This window comes from Nicrophorus vespilloides, unplaced genomic scaffold (genome assembly GCF_001412225.1).
Source record: "Nicrophorus vespilloides isolate i.1.1-1 unplaced genomic scaffold, Nicve_v1.0, whole genome shotgun sequence".
Taxonomy (NCBI): domain Eukaryota; kingdom Metazoa; phylum Arthropoda; class Insecta; order Coleoptera; family Silphidae; genus Nicrophorus; species Nicrophorus vespilloides.
The window spans coordinates 14,454-29,541 of record NW_017096779.1 but is presented as its reverse complement, the minus strand read 5'-3'; the positions used below and the strand labels follow the sequence as shown (position 1 = coordinate 29,541).

At 41.2% G+C, this 15,088-nt stretch overlaps 6 protein-coding genes across 7 annotated transcripts; 4 read left to right on the top strand and 2 right to left on the bottom strand.

The window, feature by feature from the left end:
- Positions 1-94: 94 nt before the first annotated feature.
- On the bottom strand, positions 95-4,276 carry LOC108558168. Of its 2 annotated transcripts, XM_017914993.1 has the most exons (10): positions 3,626-4,275; positions 3,382-3,566; positions 1,974-2,890; positions 1,512-1,867; positions 1,323-1,440; positions 1,130-1,263; positions 704-1,015; positions 540-633; positions 357-469; positions 95-208 (listed from the first exon to the last, which is right to left on the bottom strand). In XM_017914993.1, exons 1-9 carry the CDS (start codon positions 3,991-3,993, stop codon positions 404-406), a joined length of 2,550 nt encoding a protein of 849 aa, XP_017770482.1. In that variant the 5' UTR covers positions 3,994-4,275; the 3' UTR covers positions 95-208; positions 357-403. The 2 variants fall into 2 exon arrangements, with proteins under 2 accessions (XP_017770482.1, XP_017770483.1); XM_017914994.1 differs by lacking the exon at positions 95-208 and having other exon boundaries at positions 246-469; positions 540-630; positions 3,626-4,276.
- A 455-nt stretch (positions 4,277-4,731) lies between these two features.
- LOC108558159 lies at positions 4,732-6,241 on the top strand. The gene is made up of 4 exons (XM_017914981.1): positions 4,732-5,184; positions 5,559-5,789; positions 5,937-6,079; positions 6,143-6,241. Exons 1-4 carry the CDS (start codon positions 5,128-5,130, stop codon positions 6,228-6,230), a joined length of 519 nt encoding a protein of 172 aa, XP_017770470.1. The 5' UTR covers positions 4,732-5,127; the 3' UTR covers positions 6,231-6,241.
- Positions 6,242-6,941: 700 nt separating this feature from the next.
- LOC108558166 (ubiquitin-60S ribosomal protein L40) lies at positions 6,942-7,800 on the top strand. The gene is made up of 2 exons (XM_017914990.1): positions 6,942-7,021; positions 7,307-7,800. The coding sequence occupies exon 2, from the start codon at positions 7,308-7,310 to the stop codon at positions 7,692-7,694; it is 387 nt and encodes a 128-aa protein (XP_017770479.1). The 5' UTR covers positions 6,942-7,021; position 7,307; the 3' UTR covers positions 7,695-7,800.
- On the bottom strand, positions 7,795-11,034 carry LOC108558161 (polyphosphoinositide phosphatase). The gene is made up of 7 exons (XM_017914986.1): positions 10,781-11,034; positions 10,523-10,721; positions 10,253-10,460; positions 9,294-10,194; positions 8,389-9,239; positions 8,137-8,325; positions 7,795-8,077 (listed from the first exon to the last, which is right to left on the bottom strand). The coding sequence occupies exons 1-7, from the start codon at positions 10,853-10,855 to the stop codon at positions 7,837-7,839; spliced, it is 2,664 nt and encodes an 887-aa protein (XP_017770475.1). The 5' UTR covers positions 10,856-11,034; the 3' UTR covers positions 7,795-7,836.
- A 309-nt stretch (positions 11,035-11,343) lies between these two features.
- On the top strand, positions 11,344-14,029 carry LOC108558164 (T-complex protein 1 subunit epsilon). The gene is made up of 3 exons (XM_017914988.1): positions 11,344-11,566; positions 12,284-12,374; positions 12,438-14,029. Exons 1-3 carry the CDS (start codon positions 11,459-11,461, stop codon positions 13,874-13,876), a joined length of 1,638 nt encoding a protein of 545 aa, XP_017770477.1. The 5' UTR covers positions 11,344-11,458; the 3' UTR covers positions 13,877-14,029.
- A 177-nt stretch (positions 14,030-14,206) lies between these two features.
- LOC108558165 (39S ribosomal protein L17, mitochondrial) lies at positions 14,207-15,050 on the top strand. Its single transcript, XM_017914989.1, has 3 exons — positions 14,207-14,488; positions 14,541-14,751; positions 14,813-15,050. Exons 1-3 carry the CDS (start codon positions 14,291-14,293, stop codon positions 14,995-14,997), a joined length of 594 nt encoding a protein of 197 aa, XP_017770478.1. The 5' UTR covers positions 14,207-14,290; the 3' UTR covers positions 14,998-15,050.
- The last annotated feature ends 38 nt before the right edge of the window (positions 15,051-15,088 follow it).

Below are 15,088 nucleotides of genomic sequence, written 5' to 3'. Positions count from 1 at the left end.
AGATGATCGCAATTTCCCTACACTACAAGCTGCGAAAATGTGCAGTGCTCAACTCAACCAGCTGCCGACTATATAAACTGTAAATGTAATCTTAAAAATTAAATTTAAAGTTTTCGTGTATCACGGATTCGGGGAAGTGGGAAACGTTACAATTTGCGTACATTGTTTATTATTTAGCATTGGCATAATTAGAACAAATAAAGGCATTCTAAACGAAAACAAATAAATAACATAATGTTATTTAAATATAATGGTTATCCGTTAAAAGTATAAAAATAAAATTTAGGTAGTAGTAATAATAATTAAAAAAAAAACAAATTAGCTCTAAGTAATTAAAGGTAAGTATTGGAATATACTTGCAAGATAATTAGCGAAGCCTTCTTTCTATACTTGTAGATCGATCCTAAGGTGATATGACTGAACGGCAAATCGGACAAACGTTGTTGGTTTCGAACCAATGCTCGATGCACTACAAACAAACAAAAGATACATTTATATATTTAAATTAAAGATCGAATAGGAGATTGGAAGATGCGTACGTGTTTATGGAACTTGTGGTTGCACACGAGCACTCGTATAGGAATATCGTCATAACCGTGAAAGCAAATGCAGCAGCTGTTTTCTTCGACGCTACTGAAATATCGGAAGTAGAGTTTAGTAGTTGATATATTGCTGATATTACTGTTGCAGAAGTTCAACTCACTCGTCGATACGTTGCTGGACTCTGTTCACGATCTGTCCGTACGTGAGGAAGCTCATCCTATTGTTATTCTTCCTGCGAATCTCCTTCAGCGCTTGAACTATTATGTCGTCATTTTCGGCGTTGTAAACGTTGTCCTTGACACGCATGAAGAGCAAATGGTACTTGCCGTTCTCGTCTGTGTACTCGTTCGCTTCGTTCACAGATTTGTGTTCGCATGAGTTGACCTGATCGCCTCCTCCTTCTAGTGAACAGCATGCACCCATTTCCTGATGCTTGCGAATCCGAGCGTTCTTATTGGACAGCGAAATTATCCTATTATAATTATCCCCCATTATTATTTTACAACAAACGTCAGCACATTCATTCTACAAGCATGCGATAACTAAACTACTAAACTTAGAATATAGTTCTACTTGCTACACTTGCATTTTCGACATGTCATCGAACAGAATGTTTGGGAACTGCTCGAAGATCCGAACGATGTCCTGCAACTTCAGCAGATCGACCACCTCGAGTAGCTTGTTCGCATTCAGCAGGTCCTCGAGGGTCTTGCACTTGATCTAAAAGTAATCGGAAAGAAATGTGAGCTGATTATGCTTGAGAGAGCCGCGCGTCGCACCTCGAACTCTTTGAATTTATCTTTTAACTCGCCCATGTGCTGCATGAACTTGAAATCCTCTTCAGTCGCAGTTTCCGCCTCGTACTCCATCACTATCATCAAGCTTCTCCTCTCGTATCTGCATGAACAACCAAACAAATAATTCAATCAACATATCATACAAGTACAAGGCAAGTGCTTAAATCGTACCTTTGCAACGTGTCCGACATCGATCTCAGCACGTTATACAGATACATTTTGAGCATGTTGCATATCTTCAAGATGTAATTCTGCTGTAGGTTCATATGTTCCCTGAGCACTTGGAATTCGCCGGTTATGCGACCGCAAGCTTCCCTTGTCTTCTTCAACTCCTGCTGCAGTGCCATGTTCTCCAGGACGTACGCTTTCTGCCGGTCGCACCTCTCCTGCAGATCCTGATTCCGCGTCTTTAAATCCCGCGAGCACACCTGCAGCGTGTTGTATTTCGTGCACAGTATTTCGTAGTCGTACGACCATTTGGCGACGTTCTGCTCGTTCGACAAGTTAAGATTCATCAGTATATCCACCTATAACCAATACATAATGTGGTGATATGATGTATCCAATATTTGGCTCATATTGACTTTCTCTCTCTCAAATGCTGTCAATTTTGATGTGATAATTTGAAATTACCTTTTGCTTAAAACCTTTTAACTCTTCTTCGCGTGCTTTGAGGGCATTCTGAGACGTTTGCAGTTTGTTGTTGATGTCGGACGTTTTCATGCTCATCTTGTCCATCTTCTTCTTGAGATCGTTCATCTCCTTCTGCATCCTCGATTTCTCCGATTCCAGCGCCTTGACTCGCTGCTGGAGCTTCTTGTCATCCTTGATCACAGACTCCTCCATGCACGTTTGCGTCTGCTTGATCCTACAGTCCTTGAGCGGACTCTTCGTCTGCACGATCTGATTGATCATCTTCTTCTTTTTGCTCTGCTTCGCGACTTTCGTCTTGACCACCGCCGCCTCCTCTACAACCCTCTCCTCGCCGGTCTCCTCTCCGTCCGTTCCCAGATCCTTGTTGAACTTGATCGTCAGATTGTTGCCCATACGTAGGAGGATATCGATCGACTTGATGTCGAATGTGGTGCTACGCTGACCGACTTTCTTCCACATCACACTGCTCCTGTCGATGCTCCAATCCTTGTAACACATGCACATCACGCAAAGAACGCTTCGTTTGCACAGATTGATGATGACGGTGTCGATGACATTGCTGAAGGTACCTCTGCAAAGATCGAGGGAAGGCGACGGTGCGTACAATTTGTAGGGAAGAGGTATGACGGTCGGCGGCACCGGCTCCCTTTCCTCGTCAATCGGGCAGTAGATCGAATGATTCCACTTCGCAGGAATCGTGTCGAACTTTGCAAAGTTTATGCTCATGTCTCTGTTTAATTTGATCATGGAGTACACGTAGAACGCGTTCAGGCAGAACTCGTACGTCGTACCGAGGCATCTGTGGCATCTCGGCATTTCCGATCGCATACAGTGCACGAAGGCTTGCGGCAGCAGATGGATGTCTCGTTGAATGGATTTCTCCAAGTATACTTGCACTAATTATCAATAATTATTACGAATTAATGCTACTTCTAACAATTGGTCAGGTTGTTTCACATAAACATGTTTCTCAGAGATAATCTTCAAATTTCAGTGTAATCAAAATCAAAACTGAAATATCTATAAAGCATTTACACTTACAAACAGCAATTTTTTAAAATTTCTAATTTGCAAGTGGGACTGCAGCTTTGCAAAAGAACAAATCATATAAAGTAATGTACCATAAATGATGATAAACACTGTGAGATAAAACATATCATCATTTATCAATTCGACCTTCAGAATTCATGATTTTCATATGAAACATGTTCATTGTTCTAAGCTAAGATACTCCCAAGTAAGGTTTATAGATAACGTCTTAAATTTCATACTTTCCAATTGGAATTATTATTATTTTGAAATGAAGATATAAATTAAATGTGAATTAAATTCATGTGTAACAACCTTAAAAATGATATTGGATTGCTGCCAAAGCAATATTACTTACAGTCTATTAAAATATCATGCTTAATTTCATTCATAACTTGGATGTGCATGAAGTAATACATCATGATGTAGATGTTGCAGTTGCCAGCATACTTGTACTTGCCAATCTGGTAGGCCTGGTTTTGTGCAGGTTCTTTGAATATCTTGCTGACCTCAGATGTGGCAATCTTTGTGGCAGCATTAAAACTGCAAAACACTAATGTTGTTAAATCTGCGTAGTTTTTGTGGTTTCTGTAAAAAATTACTCCTGAACGTTGATGTAGTGCAGGAAGTTCTCCAGCTGCTCCATGTGCATGTCCATGTTGCAATTCTCCGGTGCCTTGCTGGTGTTTTGCCTGTTGCGTGCCATGAACAGATGATATGACAGGTACTTCTTCTGCATCTTGTAGTCCCTGCAATACTCGTCCGGGTACTCATCTGTCTCCAGAAGGTGCAGAATCTTGAGGGCCAGCTTCTCTGCCACCTTGTGCTTGCTGAAGTACTGGCTCGTCATCACCAGGTAGAACTGGTTGGTGAGCCTTTCGTACCTCTGCTCCTTATGCTGCAGGAATTCAGTGCTACGAGGCTTCTCATTCTCCTTCAGGATCTTCAGGAAGTAGCTGGAATCCGCCATAATCAGTTTGTTTACACTGTATCTTCGTTGCTGGCTGGCGTTGGCACGTAGTAAAACGATGCTGCTTCTAAACAGAATCAACAGATTTCTCCTCAATCTGAAAACTGACAAGACAACAAACTGCAAACAAGCAGATACATAAACAAACAGGGGAAAAACCACAATAATATCATATGGAATGCAACGCAACAAGTGTTACCAACCGACCAACTCTCCGTCAAACTTTGATTTCGTTCTGATTCGAATCGCGTTTATTGATCTTGAACGAAACACGAATCTATTTCTATAAATTAACGCAAGATAATAAAATATTTCCCAAATTAAAAGCAACAATTCAATTTTTAATCCAGAACAATTAAAAAAAAAACGAAAGAAAAACATTTTATGATAATTTAGAAAGCGAGCATGTTTTGTTTCTATTAATTATTGTATCTTTTGGTTTCCATGGTTTTAGTTATACTTGTTACGTATTTGTGTCGAATGTTATGTTAACTACGATCCTTTTTTTGTGTAGGAAATAGAAATAATTGTATATGAATTTTTATATAAATATAGAAGGTTTCCTTTTAAATTTATTTATTTATTTATTGAACTTTGTTTTCATTTGTCTAAAAACATATGAGAATCAAATAATAATTATATATTGGAATTCTTGATATGTTAAACATAAAATACATTTGAAACACAATTTTTACAGATAATTCTTTTACAAATCACTGTAATTCTATATTTAGAAAAATTGATTAGTTCCTAATGATTTTACTGGCAAATGCACGGAATTGCGCACATTCTATTTAGTGTCAAATGATCGTTTCTGCACCTGTTTCCCAACTAATTTCTTAATCGCACATTAGTTACATTATTTCGTTCGACTGAGGTCAGAGCACGGGCACATACGAATAGAGAAAGTGATCTGGATTTACGTAACAATGCCAGAGGGGGTTTTTGTACGTTTGAATTCGCGTTCAATAAATCGAGTGAAAGGGGTTTTTTTTTCGTGTTGCGTTCAGCAGCATTCATTCGAAAACTGGTTCCGAATTTGGGCCAAAGTTTTCCTTGCCTAAACGCAACAACGAACGTTCGTTGTTCCGTCTCTGCGTTTTTCAGTGAGAACCCAAGTTCCGAGCCGCGAACATGTTGCGAATCACGCTCGCTATTTCATTTGCGCTTTCCGTCTGCGCCATCCAAATCGTAAGTTTCTTTAAAATCAATCATTCGAATCAATCTTCAAAACAAAAAACAATTATTTCCTATACATACTTGATCAAACTTGTTGTTTGAACAAAACACAAATTGTCAAATTTGAAAGTTTCTCTACATTGATTTTCAATAAATAGCCTAGATTTTTGTAGCTTAAGAATTTGTGTCGCCAATTTTCATTTGCATAAAAGTCGGATGTTAATATTTACTTTTACATTCTCTAAGAATTGTTCTGAATTTCAATTTGCGCACATTCGAAAACTCCTCGTCATTTCCGACATACGCCTTCTACTCTCTAATTGTAATCAAAGACAGTTTGATATTTAAATATTTTATAAACATTATCTTTTCTTCGGTTAAAACAGGATGTTGGCAATTACTACGGTCATCATCAACAGCAGCAGCTGCAGCAACAGCAATATTTGGTAGCTGAGAAACCGAAGAGGGAGCACGAGAAGGGTCAAGATTTTTCCAAGATTCCCGGCCATCCAGGGGTGGACTACCCCATCTACCATTCCGTACCAGAGACGAGCTTCTCCTGCCACAATGTTCCGGCGCATCCGGGAATGTACGCCAACGTAGAAACCGGCTGCCAGGTATAATAATAATTCATAAATTCATTTTTTCTTCATGGAAACGATGCGTAATTTATTGATGATGCAACGTTTCCATGGTTTCTTTTAATTACTGTTTCATCCGTTTCCATGGAGAATTTGTTTTGAATGGGACATCTTTTGTTTAAGGCTTACCACGTCTGCCACGACGGTCGCGAGGGTCACCAAGGCGCTTCGTTCCTCTGCACCAACGGCACCCTCTTCAACCAGAAGGAGTTCGCCTGCGATTGGTGGTACAACGTCGATTGCCACCAGGCCGTCAACTATTACAGGTAATAATTAAAAGATTTTATTACAATTTTAATTACTAACTTTCATTTCAAATCAACTTTCAGACTCAACTTGGACCCGGAGAAGAACCCCTACTTCCCCAAGAAGAAGTTGGAGGAAGAGAAGCAGCCAGAGTACCAGCATCACTATTGAATATCCAACGTAGAGGAAAATTAAATTAAAGAAGAAAATAAAAATTGAATTAATTAATTTATGGTGTAAATACAAACTTCTGTTTTGATATAAAAAGAAATAAATTCTGAAATACAATATTTTTCGTCGTCTCATTCGTTTATTTAGAAATCAACGTTAAAACCTTGAGGAAATAACAAATTCAATTAAGAACAAAATTATTAGTTTTCGAAATGTTTCATTAAAGTTGCACAATGATATTTAGGTTTAAAACTTTCAAGTGTGCGCACGCACTTTAATTGTAACATTCTTATATATTTTTTTTTTGAAATTATCTATTGAACATTTGTCGCTGTAACTTGTTCATGTAATTATTATGTAAAAAATAACATAGGCAACTTCATATACTTAAATGTTTTTATTTTAAGTTAATATATTTGTTGAAGAATTTTATGGAAATCATTTATTTTCATTAATATACTAAATATTATTGTCAATTAGTAAACTTTCATTTCAACTTTTATTAAATTCTTGTGTACAGTGTGAAGACGGATATTTCAAAAAATCTAATAAGAAATCAAGCAGTAATACCAGTCATTAAGTCTAATTGATAAGATTAAAATTACCACAAGTAATTGTCTTTTCTGTGTATTATTTTGAATAAAAAATTCTGCCGTTGCTTCCGGTACGGTTAGTTTTTGAAATTGCCGCCTCGCTGCGAAACGGATCTAGCCGCCATTTTGCAGAGTGTTGGGAAAACATTCGGCTGTCATTTTTCTTTTCCAGTAGAAAGTGCACCGAGCACGTTGAAAGTAAGTGATTTTTGCAAATTCCTCCTAAAATAGCGTCCCTTTCGTTCTAAATCGAACGGCAAACAGCAAGCAACTGGACAAGGCCCATCGGTAATTCGTGGGATTGTAAAATCCGGTGAAAAAAAACGTTAAATCTCGCCGAAACCCCAAACAGTGGTTGAAGTGAGGTTAAGTTTACTGTGCGTGTCGCTTCGCTGATTGCTTGACCTATTCGATTTATCCGTAACCCCCCAGTATATTTGTAGTTTTCTTTTGTTAATAATTTGTGGTTCTCTTTTTTCGTAGGATGCAAATTTTCGTGAAAACCCTAACGGGTAAGACCATCACCCTCGAGGTCGAGCCCTCCGATACTATCGAAAATGTGAAGGCCAAGATCCAGGACAAAGAGGGAATCCCCCCAGATCAGCAACGTTTGATCTTCGCCGGTAAGCAGCTCGAGGATGGACGCACCCTCTCCGACTACAACATCCAGAAGGAGTCGACCCTCCACTTGGTGTTGCGTCTCCGTGGTGGTATCATCGAACCATCCCTCCGTATCTTGGCCCAGAAATACAACTGCGACAAGATGATCTGCAGAAAGTGCTACGCCAGGTTGCACCCGCGTGCCACCAACTGCCGCAAGAAGAAGTGTGGACACACAAACAACTTGCGCCCAAAGAAGAAGTTGAAGTAGACGAGTAGACGTTCTCGCGCTTACATATTTTTTATTATTATACGGCAGTATCAGCGTTTGCCGAAATAATCAATATATTTGGTCATTAAAGAGCATTTGATCAGTATATCATCATTATGTTTTATTTAATTAATCCTATTTGTTACATCTTAAAATTAACGTAGTTGTTGTAAATGTCCGTGTCTTTGGGGTTCGGTTGGTAACCGCCGCATATCGGAGTGTTTATATACATTTCATAGATGGATCTGGATACAGGTGATACCTTTGGTGGATCAACTTCCATACTGCTACCTGTAATTGGTTGCGTCTTCCACTGTTTCAAACCTACTTTCCTACTGGTTATAGCTGATGGTTTAGTTGCCTTCCTCCCAGTTATCACATACCTAATTGGAAATTTAAATCATACTTTTATTAACTATTAATATCCATATATAGTATGTACCTTTTGTATAAGAGAAGATCCGCTTCTTTCGGATTTCTTATTTCTGTTCCATAGACTTGTCCCATGCTCGGGAACAATCCCTCGAATGTGATCAGTTCGTTTTGAATGTCTTTGGTTTGGCTGATGGAATCGTTCGTGTTGAGGCTGGTTTCATCATCGGTGGTGTCACTGCAGTCGCTCGAATCGGTGCTTGAATGTTCAATGTCAATTATTAATGATATATTCATGAGAAATGTTAAGAAATGAGCATGCCTTGTCCCCGAAGTGGTGGAGCTTGTCGAACTTTGTCCGGTCAGAGAAGGATTCTTCGTTGCGTATTTGTTGGTTGTCTCCTCGCGTCGTCTTCCTGGCCGGATGCGGATGGTGAAGGGACTGTAGTTGTTCGTGTAGTTCGGCATAAAGTCCCTAATAGAATTGCAGATTTTATACGCAAAGAGCTCGTTCAGAACGCTCAGCTGATAGGGTCGATGGTAATCAGAGTAAGCGTCAATCATCTCGATCTCTTTGCTCTGCACCTGGATGATCTCCGAGCAAGCCTTCGTCGCATCGTTGTACGAGTAAGGCAGCGATTTGAACACATCCTGATCCCACCACTGCGTCAACAGATTACCTCTGTTGAGCGGCTTAAAGTGGAAGTAGTAATCGCTGGTGTAGTCCCAGATCTGCGGTCTGTTCTCATCGGGCACGAACAAACCGAGGAACAGATTGATCGTGTTCTGCTTCTCCGCATCCGAGAACGTGTTGCTGTAATACCTGCTCAGCGTCTGCATGATGTCGTTACCCTGCGACGTCCAGGGCGCCGTCTTCCTGTACGTCTTGATACGATGCACCAGCTGCGATCCTCCGTATTGGAGGGCCAAGGTATCGCCGTGATCCTCGTAGAGACTCTCGAGCATCCGCACGCAGTCCGTGTCGAATTCCAGGTTCGGAGAATCCAGGATGCCAAGGGCGCATAGCTGGTAACCAAGTACGCACTTACCGATCGCAAATTGGGCCGTGTTCGTGCGGTCCAGACAGTCCACGCAATTCGTGCGAATTATACCGGTCTGCAGGCTGCCCCTCGTCGCAACCTTCGGAACGTTCTTGCTTCCGTACTTGCGTGACTGAAATCACACGAAACAATTATAAATTAATATATACACGTATGATGGACTCACCATCAAATTGGTGTTGGTTTGACCGACGATCGTCTGTGGCTTTTGGGCATAGTAATGGGGTTGGTTGTGGAAGAAACCGGTCTTGGATATGGCGGATCTGGCGATGCCGGCCAACGAACCCATCACGTTGGAATTACTTTTATTCTTCCTGGCCATATCGAACGTCTTGTACTGTATCTGAAACTCCGGCGGCAAGAACTGATTCAGGTATTTCAGTGCGACGTTGAATTCGTCGCTGAGCAGTTGCTCCTGCTTCTTCTTCTCGCGCTTCTTGACCAGATTGAGAACGACGATCGGCGCTCCGAACCTCTTCAGGAGTTCGTTGAAATGAGCGCCGGCCGTCTCCGCGTACGGATCGTTCAGATCCAAGGTGATCGTCGGCTTCGCAACCATCTTCCCCATGTCCTGCTTCCAATGACCGGGTATTGAACCGCGCATCTGCACGAACGACGTGAAGTAGCTCTGATTCAAACTGGAGACGCCTGAATCGTGGACCATCTGCTCCGTTTCGACCTCGTTGGCGACGTCGCCCTGAAAGTTGGCACCGCGTTTCAAGAATCTGGTGCCGGCGTACTTGCTCGATCTGCGAGCCAACAGCGTCACGTATATCGATCGACCGAAAACGCTCATATTCGATTGGCCGATGAAGCCGTGCGTAATATACAGCAACCAATCGGAATGCAACACCTTCTCCACCTTGCTCAGCAGATGCGAATTCCACACGAACTTCCTGTTCGGCTTCGGACGCACCGCAAAGTCCAACTTGCTTTTGCTCTCCTGCGGGTAAATCTTCAGCGGTTCGTTCTCCTCCAAAAACAAACTGTCGTCAAGAATGTTCGGAATTATACGCTTCGGGCAGCTCAGGTTGTGCTGCAGCGTGTGCGTCAAATCGTAACTATAACTGAATGTAAAAGAATTTCATTAAAGCCTGCATCAAAACAACTTTTTCTTTTTCTTACCTAAAGTAAAAATTACTGGACAGATCTATGGCCTGAAACATCTTCAAGTATCGCGGCTCGTCGGGATGCAAAAGCCGAACGGAATCGTGCGGAATGTAAACCATCGACGTATGCTCGATCTTGTATATGGTGTGATGCCCGATCACCGCGACTCGGGTCCGTCTTGTCACTAAAATTATGTAGTAGCCCTCCAGGAACCTTATGAATCCTGAAACATCGTCAACATCATTACCACTTTCTTCACTTAAAAACTCCTTTCATCAAACAAACCGACTATTCCAAATGCAGAAGTCACATTGGTCAGACAATGCCTGTTCCCAGAGTCAATCATGTTGATGAGATCTTGGATCTCCTGCTGTGTCCATTCAACTTTATCATCATGTATAATCAACTCCCTTGGCTCTGTCCTATCAATCTTCAGCACACTGAATCTTGTCTGAAGGTTGTTCGAACCAACCAAATAGAAATGCTGAAAACAACATATATACACAGTAGATCAAGTGTGCTATTTTACAGATTTATACTCACTGATTTCGTCTCGTACAGAGCGATCTTCTGTATGGAGCTGATTATGGGATGGAAATTAATGTCGTTCTTCTCCATTTCGCACCGAAACTCCAATTTAAACACCTAATTAAACACTTTCAAGCATATTAAACTTCGAATTGCATTTGTTATTATTTAACAGCTGACTAAAGTGACAGCTGTCAGGACCAAACAAATTACAGCAGTGGTTTTGCAGACATTTACTGAAATAAAGTGAAACATCTATTAAATAATAAGTGGAATTCAGTTATCAATGTAAATACAAATAATAAATGTAATTGTTGTACAACTGAAATAACTGTAGTAACGTTGTAAATAAAGTTGCTTGCAATTCTAATTGTCAAAGATAATTTAATGTCTGCAACCATATAAACAGGTCAATTTTAACGAGAAATTATGATAAATTTAGTTAAATCAGAATTGATCGATATTTATGACTTATTTTATTGAATTCGGATAGGGTTTCTCTTGATTGTAGACGTGACGAGGGGTATTTTCTGTTAAAAAATGAAGAAAATAAAATCATGTGTCAGTGGGCAGGGTGGGCTTGCGCAGTTCGTTTGTTATCCCGGCCCAAGAAGCAATTGTCACGGGGTTTCTGGGCTTTGAGTTTGGAAAGAATCTTCGAACATCCGCGTTTTTAAGTGAAATCTGGTGAAAATGACGGCGATGCCGGGTAGTATAACGTTCGATGAGTATGGGAGGCCCTTCATTATCATCCGGGATCAGGATCAGCAGAAAAGATTGACCGGACTCGATGCATTGAAGGTTAGTTTCGGGAAACCTCCCTGAAGATGATCTATAAACAATTGCAATTCTCTCTGATGATATTGATTGACTCGTGCCAACGCCGATCGTTGAAACGGAACGTTGCAAGTTCCAGTTAATTGCATACTCTTATTAGAAAATTCGTTAAAATCTGATGAAGAAAAATGGAGATTTTCTAAATGACGACCAAAAAAAAAATCGTTACATCCCACACGTATTTAGCACCTGGTTTCAATTCCTCTATTATATTTGTGAATATTCACATTTTCTCGGCAAAGGGCGAGAAATGTCAATAGTTCCAGAAGAATCTTGATCACAGTCTGTCATTTGTATTCTTGTATTGTAGTTTTTGTTAAACTTAACATTTTCATGTCGTTTTCAATAGTTTCGATGTCATATGATACTAATTTCACTAAAAAAACATCTTTGGTCATTATTCTAGAATAATCTTTGAAATCACCATTTTATAAAATGATTCATAGTACAATTTCTTGTGATTAAAGTTAATTGTGAACATCAACATTTACTAAACTGATTTTTTATCCAAATCTTTGTAAATTATATCATTCCATTTATCAATATTTTTGAGAATCAATGTTAATTTTAACATAATTATTAAATCTTAATGTTTATGAATAATTGAAGGTAAATTTGTAAATTACTTTCAGTTTTGATATTCTTTTATAATTAAATTTAAAATGTTTTTTTTCTTTCCAGTCACATATTAATGCTGGCAAACAGATAGCCAACACGGTGCGCACATCTTTGGGACCGAAAGGTCTTGACAAGATGATGGTGTCATCTGATGGTAAGTTAACATCTTTCATTACCTTTATATCGATTTAATTGTCAATTTTTTGTTCTTCTTTAGGCGAAGTCACGGTAACCAATGATGGAGCCACGATTTTGAAGATGATGGACGTAGAACACGAGGTGGGCAAACTCCTTGTGCAGTTGTCCCAATCGCAGGACGATGAAATCGGTGATGGAACCACCGGCGTCGTCGTGTTGGCTGGAGCCTTGTTGGAGCAGGCCGGAACTCTTCTGGACAGGGGCATCCACCCCATCAGGATCGCCGACGGCTTCGAGTTGGCCTGTCAACGTGCCGTCGAGCATCTGGACAAGATCGCCGAGCTGTTCCCAGTGTCCGCAGACAACGTGGAACCCTTGATTAAGGTGGCCAAGACCACTTTGGGCTCGAAGATCATTAACAAATGCCACAGGCAGATGGCCGAGATCGCTGTGCAGGCCGTCCTCGCTGTCGCCGATCTGGAGAACAGAGATGTCAACTTTGAACTCATCAAAGTTGAAGGAAAGGTTGGTGGACGTTTGGAAGATACTCTGTTGGTTAAGGGTGTGGTCATCGATAAGACCATGTCGCATCCTCAAATGCCCAAGGAATTGAAGGATGTAAAATTGGCCATCCTAACCTGCCCGTTTGAGCCACCGAAGCCAAAGACCAAGCATAAGTTGGATGTTTCCAGCACCGAAGATTACAAGGAATTGAGGAAGTACGAACAGGAGAAGTTCGCTGAGATGGTGAAGTACGTCAAGGATGCCGGTACCACGTTGGCCATCTGCCAATGGGGCTTCGACGACGAAGCGAACCATATGCTGCTGCAGCAACATTTGCCTGCCATCAGATGGGTGGGTGGTCCAGAAATCGAGCTGATCGCCATCGCTACCGGAGGCAGGATCGTCCCCAGGTTCGAGGAGTTGACGGCCGAGAAATTGGGCAAAGCCGGTTTGGTCAGGGAACTGTCCTTCGGCACAACCAAAGACAAGATGTTGGTGATCGAAGAGTGCTCGAACTCGCGCGCCGTCACCATCCTGGTGAGGGGCGGCAACGCCATGTTGGTTGCCGAAGCCAAGAGGAGTCTTCACGACGCCATCTGCGTGGTGAGGAGTCTGGTGAAAGAACCTCGCGTCGTCTACGGAGGCGGTGCCGCCGAGATCTCGTGCAGCCTTCACGTCGCCGCACAGGCCGATCAGTTGGCCTCCTTGGAGCAGTACGCCTTCCGTGGATTCGCCGAGGCTCTCGAAAGTATTCCATTGGCTCTGGCCGAGAACAGCGGTCTCTCCGCTGTCCACGCATTGGCCGACGTCAAGGCTAAACAGTCCAGCACCAATGACCCGGCCCTCGGCATCGACTGCATGCAGACCGGAAACATGAACATGCGTGAGCAACACGTCATCGAATCCGTGCGCTCCAAGAGGCAACAACTGATCCTCGCCACTCAACTGGTCAAGATGATCCTGAAGATTGACGACGTCCGGTCCATGGGCGACCAGGGATCCCAAGGATATTAATTAATTTATTATTAATTTTAGATTCACATTTATTTTCTCGTCTCCTCTCACCATTACGCGCTTATTAATCGTATTAATAATACACGAAAAAAAAAATAAAAAAAAAACACAAATACAAAATACGAGTCTTCAACATTTCATGTAATAATTTTGCATCTCATTTGTTAATAAAACTATTTTTAACAAAGAATACTAAATCAACTCTGTTTGTTTTCTTTAACCAAAAGTATTGTTAAAATTAAATTCAGGCTGTAACAGATCTTTGATTGACTCTTGTAATTTTGTAATCAAATATAAAGGTTATGTTGGTTGCATAACACGAACGATAAATTTGACTTTTTCTCGTAATCTAACCTACAATTTGTAGACTGGCAGTTTATAACCTTTAATTTCAGTAATTATTAGTAAATAAAAATGAATCAGGCGGACGTTTCAAAGCTGGTCTCGCAGTTGCGAATCAAGGTGAATCCGCGCCTGAGAAAATTCAGGAATCCGGGGGGCCCCGAGGAGCGCCTGAACAAACTCAGGAAAACGGTGACCGCTCTGATCAAACACGAACGGATAGAACTGAACTACCCCAGGGCCGATGAGGCTCGCATGTACGCGGAGAGGGTATGCATACAAATTCGAAAATCTAAAATAACTTATACGAATTTCCATCCAGTTGATCTCCGATGCCATCAGATATGGTGACTGCCACAAGACCACAATGGAAATGGCTGATTACTGGCTGACAGAGAAGCAGCTGGTGCACAAGCTCTTCAAGGTGCTGGCTCCTCGTTACCAGAACTACAATGTGTCCTTCTCGAGGTTGTACAAGGCGCCCAGACCCTATCCAGGCGACAAGAATTTGAAAGCAGTTTTGGAACTCAGAGGTGATTGCAAATCGTTTCCGCTCATTGTGCATTGTTCGGCTATAATGTATTTCGTTTGTAGGTAATCCGTTTCCATCGGTAACACCAGACACGCAATCCAACAGGAATCTGATACACAACGTACTGCTGGACGAAGCCAAAAAGGAATACAGGCAGAAGAAGTACGAGGAGATCGCATCGAAAATCGAGATGGAAGCGGAGAAGATGAAGACAACGGATGCTGCGACCAAAGAGACTTCAGTGTAGAATATTTATTTCTTATGTGCTACCTCATAAATAAATCATTAGTTAATAAATTATTTGATAAAAGATTTTCACAAAAGTTGTAATTCTTCTA